Source organism: Triticum dicoccoides, chromosome 1A, assembly GCF_002162155.2.
Source record: "Triticum dicoccoides isolate Atlit2015 ecotype Zavitan chromosome 1A, WEW_v2.0, whole genome shotgun sequence".
NCBI lineage: Eukaryota > Viridiplantae > Streptophyta > Magnoliopsida > Poales > Poaceae > Triticum > Triticum dicoccoides.
This window is the reverse complement of record NC_041380.1, coordinates 229,509,971-229,528,915: the sequence shown is the minus strand read 5'-3', so window position 1 is coordinate 229,528,915 and position 18,945 is coordinate 229,509,971. Positions and strand designations below refer to the sequence as shown.

Here is an 18,945-nt window from a genome sequence, read left to right as displayed (position 1 = left end):
AGTGTTGGTCCAAACTAGAGCCCCTTGCAGCGCCACCTCGGGGAAACTCGAGGGCTGGTTTTAGTTGTACGGATTGCTTATCTGGTGTAGCCCTGAGAACGAGATATGTGCAGCTCCCATCAGGATGTCGGCACATCGGGCGGTGTTGCTGGTTTAGTGTTACCCTGTCGAAATGTCTTGTTGTACCGGGATACCGAGTCTGATCGGAATGTCTCGGGAGGAGGTCTATTCCTTCGTTGACTGTGAGAGCTTGTGATGGGCTAAGTTGGGACACCCCTGCAGGGATTTGAACTTTCGAAAGCCGTGCCCACGGTTATGGGCAGATGGGAATTTGTTAATGTCCGGTTGTAGAAAACCTGAAACTTGACCTTAATTAAAATGAATCAACCGCGTGTGTAACCGTGATGGTCTCTTTCCGGTGGGGGCCGGGAAGTGAACACGGTTGTTGGAGTTATGTTTGACGTAGGTTATTCTAGGATCACTTCTTGATCATAGTTTATCGATCGTGCTTTGCCTTCTCTTCTCGCTCTCTTTTGCGTATGTTAGCCACCATATATGCTAGTCGCTTGCTGCAGCTCCACCTCATACCTTTACCTTACCCATAAGCTTAAATAGTCTTGATCGCGAGGGTGCGAGATTGCTGAGTCCCCGTGGCTCACAGATACTTCCAAAACCAGCTTGCAGGTGCCGATGAGTCCGTGCAGATGACGCAACCAAGCTCAGGAGGAGCTCGATGAAGACCTTATTCTTTGTGTTGTTTCGTTCTAGTTGATCAGTAGTGGAGCCCAGTTGGGGTCGATCGGGGACCTTTGTCGCATTTGGGGTTCTTCTTTTATTTTGGCTCCGTAGTCGGACCCCTGATTGTATTTGGTTGTTGTAATGCTTTATTCATGTAATTGTGTGAAGTGGCGATTGTAAGCCAACTATGTAATTTCTTCCCTTATTATATTACATGGGTTGTGTGAAGATTACCTCACTTGCGACATATGCCTTCAATGCGATTATCCCTCTAAGTCGTGCCTCGACACGTGGGAGATATAGTCACATCGAGGGCGTTACACTTGGAGCAGACGGACGGCGGCAACGATCCACGGTGGACTAGGGCGTCGATCCGCGCGAGGCAGGGGTCTGGAGCTCGAATGCGTCCACGTAGTCGATGAAGACGACAGAGGCGGTGCTCCCGGCGCAGTCTCAGACGGCGGGGAGGGCAGTGGCCACGAGGATGAGGTCGGCCATGGCGATGTGGTTCGACTGCGGGCGAGGTGGAAGAAAGCGGCGCAGGAGAAAGGAGGGAATGGCGCTAGGGTTTCGAGGGGGTGTGAGGATGCTCTTAACCTCAAAGGGGTCGGGGGATGGCCGGCACGTGCCCGGGGTGCCATGGATGCCCGTCACAGCCTCCCTGCCTCCTGTAGTAGGAGGTTGAAGGAGAGAGAGGGTGGGCTAGGCCAGTACTGTGTATGATGGGCCAAAGTGCACAGTAGTTAGGTTCCTTCTCCATTTACTATTTTCTATTTTCTCTATGGTTTTCTATTTATTTTAGCTATCAAACAAACTTTGTCAAATGTGCCACTTAGCACATAATTACTAAGAAATATTTTTTAAAGTGGCACACCGATTTACAATTTATTTTGAAAAGGTTGGATATTTATTTAAATTGAAACGGTAAATTTAATTGTTGCTAACTGTGTTTTAAACAGGTTATGGACATTTTATTAATTCAAAATATGTTGGATAATTCATGAAAAAAGTTAGGGAATATCTGTAACCTAACCCACATTTTTATTTTGCCATTTGAAAACTATATTTATTTAACTTTAAATTAAATTTGAATTCGAACGGGATTTAAATCATCGCGAGATTGACAACAGTAATCGTGGTGACATGGCATCATTAGTAGAGTGTTACTGTAGCTTAATTATCCGGGCGTCACACAGCTCCTCTGGTGCCATTTACCTCTTGGGGGCATCGTTTTGGAGTAAGTGCTGACTAAAGGGGCCAGGAGGTGGAGCAGTGTTGCATCTACCGCATCAACGATGGCATGGCGCAGTGGAGTCTCGACGATGGACGCACGCGCGCAGGGTGGCTGTGTTGTGTGGCGCCATGGTGGTGTTGATGACAGTTGGGTCTGACAAAGTTAACAGGATAGCGCACGCTAGGTGTCACCTAACCGATTGATGCTCTTAGCTCATCATGGGGCAGCTTGGCGATGCCATTGGTTTAGATGGTGTGTGTTTGTGCAAGGTGAAGACACATCATCAAGCTTGTAGGTGTAGCAACGAAGGTCATCAGGAAGGTGGTGGCTTTGGGATAATTAATGTATTTTTTTATCAAGCTCTGTTAAATAATATATAATAAAGATGTCTGTGTGCATCCTTGTATGCATAGGCGAGGGGTTTCAACCTACTTTTCGGAAGACAAAAATGTTATTTACGGATCAACCATACTTTGACACCAAACTATAGCAATTAGAAAAGGAGGAAAGCCAACTTCAAAAATTACAAATTTCCAATACATCTCTAGCTGATTCTCAATAGATGAAACGGGCTACTTTGATGGGCCGCAACCTCTTGACCATGCTGTATGGCCGAGAAAATATTTGAATGGTAAATATGGCTGTTCCATATGAGCACCGTACTGGGAAGAACCAACGACAAAAAGTGATATAGTTCTCCAGCAATCTTACGAAATAGCTGACATTCCCATGTTGAAGCAAACATCGACCATGGACATTCCTAATATGGCTCCGCACTGTAGATGCACAAGAGCAATATGCTACCCAACATGTTCAAACAAAATGATAATAATTGGAATATGGTCTAGAAAGTACCATGGTGAAGATGTTAGCATGCCCAGATGTGAGCAAATGGATTGCATTTTAGTCATTTTCCAAACACCCTCAGTGCTAGTGCATAAACATCTTTCTTCTTTGCTGATGTAGCTTCGGCCACCAATTTCACCGCCTATAATTGATAACAGCAGTTCAGAAGAAAAGAAATAAGATGATCGCATGATCATTATCTTGTAAGATACTCCCTCCATCCCATAATATAAGAACGTTTTTGACACTATGCAGGCAAAACTGCAAATCCCAAAACTTTCTTGAAAGCTTGAAATGTATCAAGGAATTGAGTGGAATATGCACCGTTGAAAGAGCATGCCCTTTTGCCATCAATTCTCTGAGTTCATGCTCAAGAAAATCATCAGATGGTGTTTCATCAATTGAAACTGAGTTCCCATCTATGAGGATGGTGATTTCTCCCTTTGGCTGTCGAGATGCAAAGGCTTCATTTGCTTCGCCTAGGGTTCCTCGCCAAAACTGCAAGATTTATATAAAGTTCAGGACCGCAAAGTAGAAAAATACCAAAATTATAAATTTACATGGAATGGCACGAACCTGTATTTGGGGAAAGTGAGATTATTTACAATTTATTCTTTTCCCAACTTAAATAAATACTCACTCTGTCCCAAAATTCTTGTCTTAGATTTGTCTAAATACGGATATATCAAGTCACATTTTAGTATTAGATACATCCGTATCTAGACAAATCTAAGACGAGAATTTTGGGACGGAGGGAGTATACACGTGATTTTAACACTACAAGATGGGTCACACTGCTCTATATAGGTACACCACACTTCACAGAACCAATATTTATGAGTGCACACGTATTAACCCGTATAGCAAATGAGGGCGTCCATGCAAAGGGATCAGACATCGGAGTTCAGATGGTAGGGGGCAGCCCTGTGCACGTAGCTCCCGCTTGCGCATGGTCCACGAAGGGTCCAACCACTTTGGGTCTATTGTACGCAGCCTTTCCCTACATTTCTGCAAAAGGCTGTTTCCAGGACTCAAACCTGTGACCTCATGGTCACAAGGCAACAACTTTACCCCTGCACCAAGGCTCCCTTTCATCGGAGTTCAGATGGTAAAAAAATAATAATTCAGTATAAGTGTACAAGTCAACACTACCAAGTACTCCCTCCGTTCCCAAATATAAGTCTTTCTAGAGATTCCAACAAGTGACTACATACGGAGCTAAATGAGTGAATCTACAATCTAAAATATGTCTACATACATACGTATGTTGTAGTCCATTTGAAATGTAAAAAAGACCTATATTTAGGAACGGAGGGAGTATAAAGAAGCAGCTGATCAGGTGGCTCCTGGCAGCACATTCAGTAATGTAGCTTTGTAAATCAAAGCACATCAAGTCAAAAATGTCTGTCTAGAGTGGATGTGATGTTGTAACCATCCACCAGAATTCATTGAAGATTGTACAACAAGAAAGACAATGTAGGATATTCACAAATAATAAAGAAAAGGACAATGTAGGAAATAAGAGAATGGGTAGGTTACACAGGAGGTGATTGCAGGACTACCTCTTCATGCAATTTGGTAATCTCCCTTGCAATAACACATGACCTGTACCTCAACACAAATGAAACAAAACAGGTCAACAAATCTGAAAGAAGACTTGCACACACTAATACCACAACTATAAATATTTTGTACTTAAATAGGAACAAAGCTGCTCGTACAGTGATTACTATTTTTTGTCTAGAGGAAAAAAGGGATTATTGGCTTCAATAGCAATAATCATATTCGACATGTGTGTGTGACATCACAACAGAGAGATGTGGTACTACTGTGGTTTGCATGCTTCCACTTGCCATTTTGTATTAAAAATATTTGTAGATCATGCAACAACATGCAGGTGTGAAAATATCTGTTACCTTGAATCGCCAAAAGATGAAGCAGCATCAAGAAGAAACTGATGAATTCCATGAGGAGGAACATAGAATATTTGTGTCACAGCCTCACGAGCAGATACCTCAAGCCTGGCTTTTCTTGATCGACCATGCTTTGGTAAGAAACCCACTAGAAATAAAAATCAGTACTGAATCGAAAGAATGAGGGACAGGCCTAGCGCAGTGGTGAAGTACTTCCCACTTGTGCCAAGAGGTCCTGGGGTCGACGCGGCCTCTCTGCATTGCACTGTGCAGGGGTAAGGCTTGCCTCGTATAATCCTTCCCCAGACCCCACTTGGTGTGGGAGCTTCTAGCACTGGGTCTGTCCTTTTTACTGAATCGAAAGAATGATTACGATTGATAAATGAAGAGTACAGTATTGACATATTTTACCAAATGTGAATTCCTCTGTTGGCAAACCCGATGCAGAAAGAGCGGCAATTGCTGCAGAAGGCCCAGGAATGGGAATAACAGGGATTTTTTCAGTCGCGCATAGTCTAGCCTGTGACCAACGGTACAACATGCTTAATATCTCACACATAATGGAACACCATGAGACCTAAAAACATGTTCCGATGTTGTTCATTGCTAATGAATTTATCTCGTACCAAACGAGCAAGTCATCAACTAACCAATAGCATGTATACCATTCTATTTATGGTACTGTTAAGTGAAGTGACTGTCAAATCATTATTCTTTGCTTCGTCAATGAAAGATGCAGGTTGAAAAAATTAAATAGAGCAAACTGATTTACCAGCTCCATGCCAGGGTCACTGATGCCTGGAGTACCAGCATCACTAATCACTGCAATTGCTTCCCCTTCATGGAGCCTCTTTAAGATAATGGGCTCTCTCTCTCGTTCGTTGAACTTATGGAAGCTGAGCTGCAAACTTAAATTTTAAGTTCTAAGTTTGACTGTAGACAATCACAGCCATGTCGAAGGTGCAGCTACTGGTAGCTCTGACATGACAAAGCTGGGTATGAAATTAACTCACAAGAGGTGTTTTGATGTTGTAATGCTGAAGTAACTTTCCAGAATGCCTTGTGTCTTCAGAGAGTATCACATGAGCACATTTCAGAACACGCAATGCCCTGCAAAAATAATCATCAGCTTATTATAGGAGTATGCATCAGGAGATGGATGAGCTTTTGCTTTGAGAGGGGACAATAGTCAACCAGATCAATGGATATATAGACTGAACTCTGGCCGATTCACTCCTGCTAATTATACAAATTCCTTTTTAATGGGGTTCAGATGGACAGCTTCTTTTCTACGCTTTGGAAATGCCAACGCATCCGCAAGCAGAAGTTGTTGCCTGGTTGTTGTTAAACGACCGTTTGAACACTATAGATATGATGCTTAGGAAACACTGAGCTTGACTCTGGCCCAAATTGTGTGTTATGTTCTTCTAACCAGTTGAAAACAAGAGATCATCTATTCTTTGAATGTAGTTTTGCCTCTCGATGCTGGTCTATTGCTGGAGTTTCTTGGATTTCTGCTAGCACTATGGTTCAATCCTTTGAAAAGACTAAAACTGGTTTTTCTGGTCTGCTTCATGGAGATTATTGTTGCTGCTGCTTAGAACATTTGGAAGTCAAGAAAAGCTCCTATATTACAGCAGAAAAGACCTCAGGTCTCAATCTTGGAAAGCCTAATTCCTTTTGGAAAAAAAAATTAACCAAGCTGTTCAATGGGGAGAATGAGAGCTCTACCATTGAACTGGACGACTCCTTTGATGATACTAGCAGGCGTTTTGTGCGGCGAATCCAGGAGTCTGAGGTCAAAGAAGTTCTAAAAAGGATGAAAGGAGGCAAGGCGATGGGCCCCGATGGTATCCCCATTGAGGTGTGGAGAGGCCTCGGAGACATAGCGATAGTATGGCTAACTAAGCTTTTCAACCTCATTTTTCGGGCAAACAAGATGCCAGAAGAATGGAGACGGAGTATATTAGTACCAATCTTCAAGAACAAAGGGGATGTTCAGAGTTGTACTAATTACCATGGAATTAAGCTGATGAGCCATACAATGAAGCTATGGGAGAGAGTCATTGAGCATCGATTAAGAAGAATGACAAGCGTGGCCAAAAATCAGTTTGGTTTCATGCCTGGGAGGTCAACCATGGAAGCTATTTTCTTGGTACAACAACTTATAGAGAGATACAGGGAGCAAAAGGACCTGCATATGGTGTTCATTGACTTGGAGAAGGCCTACGATAAGATACCGCGGAACGTCATGTGGTGGGCCTTGGAGAAACACAAAGTCCCAACAAAGCACATTACCCTCATCAAGGACACGTATGATAATGTCGTGACAAGTGTTCGGACAAGTGATGGCGACATTGATGACTTCCCGATTAAAATAGGACTGCACCAAGGGTCAGCTTTGAGCCATTATCTCTTTGCTTTGGTGATGGATGAGGTCACAAGGGACATACAAGGAGATATCCCATGGTGTATGCTCTCGCGGATGATGTGGTGCTAGTCGGTGATAGTCGGACGGGGGTTAACAAGAAGTTAGAGCTATGAAGACAAACCTTGGAATCGAAAGGTTTAGACTTAGTAGAACTAAAACCGATTACATGAGGTGCGGTTTCAATACTACTAGACACGAGGAGGAGGAGGTTAGCCTTGATGGGCAGGTGGTGCCTCAGAAGGACACCTTCCGATATTTGGGGTCAATGCTGCAGAAGGATGGGGATATCGATGAAGATGTGAACCATCGAGTCAAAGCCGGATGGATGAAGTGGCGCCAAGCTTCTGTCGTTCTCTATGACAAGAGAGTGCCACAAAAGCTAAAAGGCAGGTACTATAGGACGGCGATTCGGCCCGCAATGTTATATGGTGCTGAGTGTTGGTCAAGTAAAAGGCGACATGTTCAACAGTTAGGCGTGGCGGAGATGCGGATGTTGAGATGGATGTGTGGTCACACAAGGAAGGACCGGGTCTGGAATAACGATATACGAGATGGAGTTTGGGTAGCACCAATTGAAGAGAAGCTTGTCCAACATCGTCTGAGATGATTTGGGCATGTTCAGCGCAAGCCTCCAAAAGATCCAGTGCATAGCGGACAGCTAAAGGGTGCTCATAATGTCAAGAGAGGTCAGGGTAGACCGAACTTGACATGGGAGGAGTCCGTAAAGAGAGATCTGAAGGACTGGGGTATCACCAGAGAACTAGCCATGGACAGGGGTGCGTAGAAGCTTGTCACCCATGTGCTAGAACCATGAGTTGGTTGCGAGATTCCTATGGGTTTCAGCTCTAGCCTGCCTCAACTTCTTTGGCACTAAAGGCTTTGTTGTTGTTGTTGTTGTTGAGTAATTACTGTAGGGCAACAGCCCCACAGCCCTTTATTTCAGAAAATTTTACCCAGACCTGTTTAAATCCTCTCCCACCAGGAGTCGAACCCAGAACTTGGGGTGCTATTAAGGTCTCTGCAACCACTATCATAGTAGCAGTTTAAGAGGCTTGAAAAAGCCAACTGATGTATGATATACTAAGGGCTATGGAGCAGTAGGGAATTTGAATAAATAGTTGCCTCGTCGCTCCACTTTCTCTTTTGTCAAAACACATAATTAAACTTCATAGATATTACTCGCAAACAAAAAAATGTCTGAAGTTTGTTCACCTGTGTGCCAAAAAAAAAAACAGTCTACCACTTTTCACTTCGATTAGCCTAACCGTTAGTACTCACCTGGTACTGAGAGGTACCATATAACAGCTAAGTAAATAATATACCTCAAGGTGATATCCTCGAGGTTCCCTATGGGTGTCGCCACTAGATACAACCCCGACTCCAAATCCTGCATATCAAATCGGAGCAACATCAGAGGTAAGTCAATAAACATGCCATTTCCGATTGGGATACAACAAAATCAAGCTTTGAAGGGGAAATTGAAGTATATCTAGATGTGCTTTAGCAAAACTGATTATTAATACACAGTATATTCTGAAACTACAAAGTACCAATACAAAAAGGTAACATAAAAACTTTCTTTCCGTTTAAGCTGCAGTACTGCACTCAGAACCCCCAATGTGCAAAAACGTCACATTCCATAGATCATCAGTGACCAGTGACTCAAATAATTAAGCAGAAGCAGTGTCAAACGGGAGAGAGGACTACCGTTTCCGAGGCCCGCTGCTCCGGCGAGCCGTTCGAGGCGGCAGCAGGGAGGCGGCGAGGGAGCGGAGACGCAACTGCTGCGGCACAGCGGAGATGGGATGGGAGACGGCGGGGAGTGGCCAGCGTAAGGGAGAAGAGGGCCTGGAGGCGGAGCAGAGACGCCATTGGCGGCGGCCACGCGGGGATAGTTGTCGGGATAAGTCTAAGTTTTGACAGAAAGAGAAAAATGAAATAAGTGTATGGAAAGCATCACCGTCAGATCCGATCAAGACGATCTAAGTGCTTTTTTTTAACAGGAAACGGGTCCCAAAGACCTAGAAGCACCTTTTAGTCGCGCTATTCGTCATTCTGGATGAGGAATAATTATTCTTCACCCTCTCTATTTTATCATCAATGCATCATAATTTTACGTTCCGTAAGTTTTGTCTTATTTCCGACGCGAAAAGGGACCGTAAGAAAATATATAATCGCCGTAAAAAATAATTTATGTTATGTAAAATTACAAACGTAAAAACATAGTCTAAAATAAACATAAATTGCAAATTTTCTTGTCTTATGACCTATATTTTTTATTTTCTTATGTTAAATTTTACGTAGTGAATCAATAGAAATGTTACTATTTGAATGTTACTATAATTCCAAATGTAATTTAATTATGAAATGATCGTAAGATTACTTCGAATGAAGAATAACTTATTCTGCACCCTGGCTGATGAATAGTAACACAATATATATATATATATATATATATATATATATATATATATATATATATATATATATATATATATATATAAAATATAAAAAGACCCAAATGGGCAGATTCAAACCATCTCAACCGTCAAATCATGTTATCTAGCGGTTCAAATCGCTCCAATGTTGAGCACCAAACACGTTTAACGCTCTAATTATCCATCATTGCCATTGGTTATAAACATATTTTGACTCAACGCTATCCCTTAGAATCTGTCATATGATTAATATCCTACCATTCCAGCGAAAAAATAATTGATATCTTACCAAATACCAACGTGCAATAGATATATCTTACCTAATATAACATGCAATTAATATCTTACCTAATATAAACGTACATTGCATGTACATTATTACTAGTCTACACCAATATAAAAAGACCCAAAGGGGCAAATCCAGTTAATCGCAGCCATTAAATCATGTCAATCCAACGATCTAAACTACTTCAATGTCGAGCGCTCAACACGTTAGCGTGCAATTAATTTCATGCCAAATATAGTGTTAATCACATAATAACATGCAAATAATATCCTACTTAACATCCGCATGCACTTAATATACTTTCAAATTAACGTGCATTGCACATACACATTGACTAGTTAAAATCAAAGCGCCTGAAACTCAGCTGAATGAGATATAGTTAGGGCATGAACAAAGAAAGCATCACCTACTGATGCCCCAGCCCATCCAGCTAGGAAGAAAAGAAAACGAGGCATCAACTTGGTACTTATCACACAACGCGCTAAACTGAGCGAGCCATTACCATGCCCCCACACTTGTGTCATCTTCTATCTCCCATGTGAGCACCAAGTTCCATCTCTCACCTCCTTTTCCCCTCTTTCTCTTCTCTTTTCTTCCTTCTCCCATGAAGCGCCCTCCTCCTGTGGAAGCCACTCCGACACACTGCGAGGCTACCATACCAGCTCCACCTGCCATCCGAGCCTAGTTGGACAATGGGGCATCAGGTTTGAAGCATATCATTGGCCATGCCCTTATGTCTCATTCAGCTGATGTCAGGCTGACGTCATCTCGTATGTTGGCTGCCCGCTTTGCTCATATTGTTTTATTGTGGGTTGGGATTATGCGTTATTGGGCTCGATAAGATGGGCTGGTATGGGGTGCATTGTGTGACCCTCCAAGACGTGCTTTTGTTTTCTCCTTTTGTTTGTTCTTTCTTTGTAATTTTATGAACAAATAGGCCACAACTATTTTACGTATAAGCCTTTGTAGGTACGTACTTTATTGCTAGGCTGAATGTGTTATGTGGAACAAGAGCATGTAGTAGGAGAACACACGCATATTCCACAGAAAAAAAAGAACACACGTATATTCTTAACAAAAAAGGAGAGATATGCATGGGATGATAAAGGGACATGCACTGTATTCCAACTTTGGGTGAGGTTGTTTTTGTTTTCTTTTTTCATTTCGCCAGTAGGGATCCTTTGGCGCACAGACCATGCCCGGTTTTGTGCCTCGGCTTGTTTAATATTTCTGAAAAATATATTAAACAAATTGCTTAAGAAATGTTAGGTGGCTAAAATTAAGGAAAAGTATTATTGATGAGGACATTCATACCATTGTTACACCCACAGCCCTTACTGCTACATATACTGGACCAATTACTGGAGCTCGCGGACGCCAATTAAATTATCAGGTACTTTCATTTCTTGGTAATGATTCTAATGTTCATGAGAATATGATGATGTCTAAATTGGATACATTTGTTTTGCTTACAAATGAAGGGCCTGACATGGATAAGAGGGATGAACACCGGAGCAAGACCAAGCATGGAGATGATGGCATGCGCGAGGGGACTATGAAGCCACCATAAGGAGTGCATGAAGCCTTGGACAAAATACACAAGATGTCAATTCATAAATTTCGTCCAGATGCTATTCTAGATGATGCGTCACCTTATTATTGGGCCAGGCCCATGTAATTTCAAAATACTTAAGTATAGGCCGTTTTTAGAGTCCGTATGTGTGGGGAAACAAGAGTTAGGGTTGGTTTCGGACCCCTCCTCCAAGGGCCATGAAATTCCCCCTCTCTTCCTCCATATATACAGCCCTTAGGGCATCATTTAGACTTTGGGTTTTGTTTAGATTAAAAGTTCGGCATAGCTGCAACTTCACATACTTCGTTTGTGTTCAACGATCAGACCAAGGCATCACAGAACCCCACCTTGATCAATAAAGCTTTCATCTTATATTCGCAATATCCAGATTGCAATCTTAGTTTCTCGCTTGTTCTTCGTTTGCTCGCAGGAAACAGACCCTCATGGTCAGGTTGATCGTGCTCCGGCGTGGTCAATAACCCCTCGGAAGTTGGTTTAGCGATTTCTAAGGCGCGATGTCTTGCACGTTCGTAGCCGGATCGTCAAGGTCGACTCCCACAGAAAACGATAGTCACCATCTCATCGAAACATCGGGACACCTTCGCCTCTATCAAGTGGTATCAGATTTTCAAGTTGCTCGGTGAGATTTTACAGTTTTTCATAGCTTAGATCGAGTCTGTTCTTCATACCTACAGTCCACGCAAAAGCCAAAAAAATAGGGTTAGTCCATCCTATCCGAACCCATCTGAGCCTTTGCATAATCTTTTATGTATTTGCTTTGTTGAATTTGCGGTTGCATCATCGTGTCAAGTTGCTGGTCTTAGCCTCTAGTCCTTTAGAGTTTTGAGTTATGTTCACAGGTTGTTTCGTCGCAGCTGCCATATATCACCACTGCATCATCATCATCGCTGCTATCGTATACCACCACCGCACCAACTTCATCGCCGCTGCCATATACCACCACGACATATTCACCGCCAATCCGAGTCCATATACGCCACCACATATCCGCCGCCATCATGCCAATCCGAGTCCACCTGCAACATATATCCGCCACCAGTCTGAGTTCCACTAGATTCATCGCCGCCACCAGTCCGAGTTCCACCAGATTCATCTCCGCCACCAGTCCGAGTCCAGTATTTGTTGCTTTGTTTTCGAGTTCCAAATCACGCGATACTTTGGGTTGTGACAAAGTAGGACTCCCGAGATTCCGTGCTACCCACAGTAGAAAAATAGTTCCAAACTAAAAAAACTAAGTCTGGAAAATTCTGGCTAGGTAGTTTTTAGACCATTTGTAGACTTTTTCGGAAAAAAATTTGTTGCAGAGCAAAAAAAATGAAAAAGTGCAAAAAAGAAAAAAAAGAGAGAAAAATCAGAGTGTGCTTCTCCCTTGTTTACGTGCAACACCGTGATTTTGTTAGTGTTCTAGGCTCGCGTCTCTAGCACGGTCTAGCCTAGGACCATCACAGTATCGTCGTTGAGCATTTATTCAACTTTGCATCTCTGAATTGATTATTACTGACCTTTTTTGCTACCATATTATAAGCCTTCCCAGCTCCACATACATCTATGTCGTGCATTTGACTCTCCCTGGTAATCGCTCTATCCAAGCTTTGAGAGTTTTGACTACGACGGTTGCCGATCACCGCCTGCTGCTGGGTAAGAATTTGAGATTTTCTTGATGGATTTGTGACACCCACCACCACCTCTTGTTAGTAGTCTGTAGGATCATATTCTTGTGTGTTTCTATTGCTGCTAACCATGGCAGGATCACAAGCCGACGAGACTGACTGGGAGAACATGACGAATAAGGAGTTGCATGATAAATTTCAGCAAATGATGAGTGGACAAGTGCAAGATATGCTAAACAGATTTGAAGAGGCCATGGAGAAGATAGATGGCATGAAGAAGACGTTCGAAACAAAGCTCGATAACAAGTTTAATGAATTGCTCGCGCGTCTTCCACCACCACCACCACCGGCTGCACTTAACGCACCTCTATAACAACAACAATGACTACCTCCACGTCACGAAACAGCCCTCCGCCGAGTGAGCCGTCTCCCTCTTGCGCCTGACCAAACTGTTGGTGCTGCTATTGATACTTCTCTGACTCTTGCTGCTGATGCGGAGGAGGATGATTTTGTGGGAGATTAAGAGGATGGGGTTGATCAAAATCAGAATTACGTGCAACCACTAGCACCACAACCACCAGGTCGTCCACATGCAAATAGTGGCAATGGTAGGGCTCCCCCTCAGGTACGAGATCATGACCATCTCCCTAAACTGAAATTTAATATTCCACCATTTGAGGGTAGATATGTTCCTGATATATATATCTTACTTGGGAGTTAGAAACTGAACAACGAATTACATGTTTACAATATCCTGAGGAGAGACGTGTTCCTGCTGTTGTTTGTGCTTTCACTAGCTTTGCATGTGTTTGGTGGTTTGAACATTGTAGATTATATCATATTCCAGCTACTTGGGCTTCTTTGAAAACTGCTATGCGTACTCGTTGGGTTTCACCATATTATCAACGTGAATGACTTCAAAAATTGTAGCATTTAAGACAAGGAAATTTTTTTGTAGAGGAATATTATCAGGAATTACAAACTGGCATGATTAGATGTGGTATTGTTGAGGAGAATGAAGCTATGCTTGCACATTTTATGGGTGGATTAAATAAAGAGATTCAGACCATTCTAGAGTATAAGGAGTATAATAATATCACTCGTTTATTCCATCTTACTTGTAAAGCTGAACGTGAAGTACAGGATCGACACGCATTGGTGCGAACTAACTTTTCTGCAGGTCGATCTTCATCATGGACACCACGTGCATCCTCTACTTCCACTACACCAGCACCTCCATCAGGTGCCACCTCCAGCCGTGATACAATAAAGCAGGCACAACCACCGCTATCTGCCAAGAGCACACCTGCCGAGTCTGTGCAGAGCTCTTCTTCTTCCATGGCATCAACAGGGCACACAAGTGATATTATTTGTCGTTGTTGTAAGGGAAGAGGACATTTTGTGAGAGAATGCAAACCTCAGCGTGTGATGTTTGCTACTGAGGATGGAGGAGACTTTGGCTCTTATTACACATGAAGAACACTGTGGAGATGATTCTGATCATGAGACACAATACATGGCTGTTGAAGATGCTGACATGTATGAATGTTTAGTTGCTCAACGTGTTTTGAGTGTGCAGGTTACACAAGCTGAGCAAAATCAGAGGCATAATTTGTTCCGTACAAAGGAAGTTGTGAAGGAACGTTCTATTCGCGTCATCATAGATGGAGGGAGCTGCAACAACTTGGTTAGCATGGAGATGGTGGAGAAGCTCTCTCTCACCACAAGACCGCATCCACATCCTTACTACATCCAATGGTTCAACAACAGCGGCAAGGTTAAGGTAACACGTACCGTTCGTGTGCATTTTAGTATCTCTACATATGATGATTATGTTGATTGTGATGTGGTACCTATGCAAGCATGTTCCTTATTACTTGGTAGACCATGGCAATTTGATAAAAAAAATTGTACACCATGGTAGAAACAATCAGTATACTCTTGTTCATAAGGACGAAAATATTACTTTGCTTCCTATGACTCCTGATTCCATTTTGAAAGATGATATTAATAGAGCTAATAAAGCAAAACAGGAGCAAAATAAGAGTGAAAATCAGATTGTGGCAAAAGAATTTGAGCAACAAATGAAGCCTAATAATAAACCATCTAGTGTTGCTTATGAAATTATTGAAAAGTGCATGTTTACTTGCCACCAAATCTGATATTGATAATCTAGATTTTAGCAAATCTGTTTGCTATGCTTTTGTGTGCAGAGAGGCATTATTTTCATTTGAGGACATGCCTTCCTCTTTGCCTCCTGCTATCACTAACATTTTGCAGGAGTTTGCTGACGTCTTTCCACAAGACGTGCCACCGGGATTACCACCTATTCGAGGGATTGAGCATCAAATTGACTTAATTCCCGGTGCATCATTACCCAACCGTGCGCCATACCGTACCAATCTAGAGGAGACGAAGGAGATTATGCGTCAAGTACATGAGCTGCTCGACAAAGGTTATATACGTGAATCCCTTAGTCCTTGTGATGTTCCTATCATTTTAGTGCCGAAAAAGGATGGTATGTCGCGTATTTCTGTTGATTATAGAGGTATTAATAATATTACTATTTATTATCATCATCCTATTCCTAGGCTAGACGACATGTTTGATGAATTGAGTGGCTCTACAATATTCTCCAAAGTTGATTTGCGTAGTGAATACCATCAAATTCGTATGAAATTGGGAGATGAATGGAAAACAACATTTAAAACTAAGTTTGGATTATATGAGTGGTTAGTCATGCCTTTTGGGTTAACTAATGCACCTAGTACTTTCATGAGATTAATGAACGAAGTTTTACGTGCTTTCATTGGATGATTTGTGGTAGTCTATTTTGATGATATAATGATTTATAGCAGATCTTTGGAGGAACATTTGGAACATTTACGTGCTGTTTTTATTGCTCTACGTGATGCACGTTTGTTGGTAACCTTGGGAAGCGCACCTTCTACACCGACCGAGTATCTTTTCTTGGCCATGTTGTTACTCCACAAGGAATTGAAGTTGATAAAGCCAAGATTGAAGCTATTTAGAGTTGGCCGCATCCTAAAACGGTCACACAAGTGAGGAGTTTTCTTGGCCTCGCTGGATTCTATAGGCATTTTGTGAGAGATTTCAGCACCATTGCTGCACCTCTCAACGAGGTTACAAAGAAGTATGTACCTTTTGTTTGGGGTACCGCACAGGAAGAAGCCTTCACGGTATTGAAAGATAAGTTGACACATGCTCCTTTACTCCAACTTCCTGATTTTAATAAGACTTTTGAGCTTGAATGTGATGCTAATGGAATTGGATTAGGAGGTGCGTTATTACAAGATGGCAAACCCGTTGCATACTTTTCTGAAAAATTGAGCGCGCCTAGTCTGAATCATTCTACTTATGATAAAGAATTATATGCTCTTGTTCGAACTTTAGAAACTTGGCAACATTATTTATGGCCCAAAGAATTTGTTATACATTCTGATCATGAATCTTTGAAACATATTAAAATTCAAGCTAAATTGGATCATAGACATGCTAAATGGGTTGAATTCATTGAGACTTTCCCTTATGTCATTAAACACAAGAAGGGTAAAGAAAATGTTATTGCTGATGCATTGTGTTGTCGCTATACTATGCTTTCGCAACTTGACTTCAAAATATTTGGTTTGGAGACCATCAAAGATCAATATGTGCATGATGCTGAATTTAAAGATGTATTGCAGAATTGTAAGGAAGGGAGAACTTGGAACAAGTTCATTCTTAACGATGGATTTGTGTTTCGTGCTAACAAGCTATGCATTCCAACTAGCTCTGTTCGTCTTTTGTAGTTGCAGGAGGAGCATGGAGGAGGATTATTGGGACACTTTGGCGTGAAGAAGACAGAGGATATACTTGCTACACATTTCTTTTGGCCAAAGATGAGACGGGATGTTGAGTGTTTTGTTGCTCGCTGCACTACTTGTCAAAAAGCTAAGTCACGACTAAATCCTCATGGTTTATATATGCCTTTGCCTGTACCTAGTGTTCATTGGGAGGATATATCTATGGACTTTGTTTTAGGTTTACCTCGAACAAATAAGGGGAGGGATAGCATATTTGTTGTCATGGATAGATTCTCGAAAATGGCACACTTTATACCATTGTCATAAAAGCGATGATGCTGTTAATGTTGCTGATTTGTTTTTTCATGAAATTATTCGCTTGCATGGTGTGCCAAATACTATTGTTTCATATCGTGATACTAAATTTCTTAGCCACTTTTGGAGATGTTTATGGGCTAAGTTGGGGACTAAACTGCTTTTTAATACAACTTGTCACCCCCAAACTGATGGACAAACTGAAGTAGTCAATAGAACATTGTCTACTATGCTTAGGGCTGTTTTGAAGAATAATAAGAAAATGTGGGAAGAATGCTTGCCTCATATTGAATTTGCTTATAATCGTTCATTGCATTCTACTACTAAGATGTGCCCTTTTGAAGTTGTATATGGTTTCCTACCTTGTGCACCTATTGATTTGTTGCCTCTTCCATCTTCGGAGTTGGTTAATTTTGATGCTAAAGAACGTGTTGAATTGATTTTAAAAATGCATGAGTTAACTAAGGAAAACATTGAGCGTATGAATGCTAAATATAAACTTGCTGGAGATAAGGGTAGAAAACATGATGTGTTTGCACCTCGAGATCTTGTTTGGTTACGTTTGCGTAAGGATATATTTCCTAAGTTGTGCAAATCAGAGCTAATGCCTCATGCTGACGGCCCTTTTAAGGTGTTAGAGAAAATAAATGATAATGCATATAAACTTGAGCTGCCTACAGATTTTGGGGTTAGTCCCACTTTTAACATTGCATATTTGAAGCTTTATTTGGGCGAGGAATATGAGCTTCCGTCGAGGACGACTTCATTTCAAGAAGGGGACGATGATGAGGACATCCATATCATTGTTACACCCACAGCCCCTACTGCTACATATACTGGACCAATTACTAGAGCTCGCGCACGCCAATTAAATTATCAGGTACTTACGTTTCTTGGTAATGATTCTAATGTTCATGAGAATATGATGCTGCCTAAATTGGATACATTTGTTTTGCTTAAAAATGAAGGGCCTGGCATGGATACGAGGGATGAACACTGGAGCAAGACCAAGCATGGAGATGATGGCATGCGCGAGGGGAACAAGAACGGAGTTGCAAGTGATGATTTCAGGACTTTGAAATCACCATAAGGAGTGCATGAAGCCTTGGACAAAATACACAAGATGCCACTTCATAAATTTCGTCCAGAGGCTATTCTAGGTGCTGCATGACCTTATTATTGGGCCAGGCCCATGTAATTTTAAAATACTTAAGTATAGACTGTTTTTAGAGTCTGTATGTGTGGGGAAACAAGAGTTAGGGTTGGTTTCAGACCCCTCCTCCAAGGGCCACGAAATCCCCCTCTTCCTCCATATATACAACCCTTAGGGCATCGTTTAGACTTTGGGTTTTGTTTAGATTAAAAGTTCGGCATAGCTGCAATTTCGTGTACTTCGTTTGTGTTCAACGACCAGACCAAGGCGTCACAGAACCCCCACCTTGATCGATAAAGCTTTCATCTTATATTCGCAATATCCAGATTGCAATCTCAATTTCTCGCTTGTTCTTCATTTGCTCGTAGGAAATAGACCCTCGTGGTCAGGTTGATCATGCTCTGGCATGGTCAATAACCCCTTGGAAGTTGGTTTAGCGATTTCTAAGGCGCGACGTCTCGCACGTTAGTAGTCGGATCGTCAAGGTCGACTCCCACAGAAAACGATAGCCACCAACTATAAGGATACTCGGTGAACACTTTGTAAATACATGATGAATAAATTTTTAATACATGGTGAACATG

At 42.0% G+C, this 18,945-nt stretch overlaps 1 protein-coding gene across 7 annotated transcripts; it reads right to left on the bottom strand.

The window, feature by feature from the left end:
• Positions 1-2,426: 2,426 nt before the first annotated feature.
• On the bottom strand, positions 2,427-9,110 carry LOC119267181 (ribosomal RNA small subunit methyltransferase I-like). Of its 7 annotated transcripts, XR_005132332.1 has the most exons (10): positions 8,870-9,110; positions 8,485-8,549; positions 5,745-5,841; positions 5,504-5,632; positions 5,143-5,251; positions 4,735-4,879; positions 4,381-4,429; positions 3,143-3,316; positions 2,828-2,960; positions 2,427-2,748 (listed from the first exon to the last, which is right to left on the bottom strand). XR_005132332.1 is itself a non-coding variant. In XM_037548532.1 (9 exons), exons 1-9 carry the CDS (start codon positions 9,032-9,034, stop codon positions 2,880-2,882), a joined length of 1,014 nt encoding a protein of 337 aa, XP_037404429.1. In that variant the 5' UTR covers positions 9,035-9,110; the 3' UTR covers positions 2,460-2,879. The 7 variants fall into 7 exon arrangements, 6 of the variants coding, with proteins under 6 accessions (XP_037404429.1, XP_037404448.1, XP_037404462.1 ...); XM_037548532.1 differs by having other exon boundaries at positions 2,460-2,960; XM_037548551.1 differs by having other exon boundaries at positions 2,460-2,960; positions 4,735-4,843.
• Positions 9,111-18,945: the final 9,835 nt, after the last annotated feature.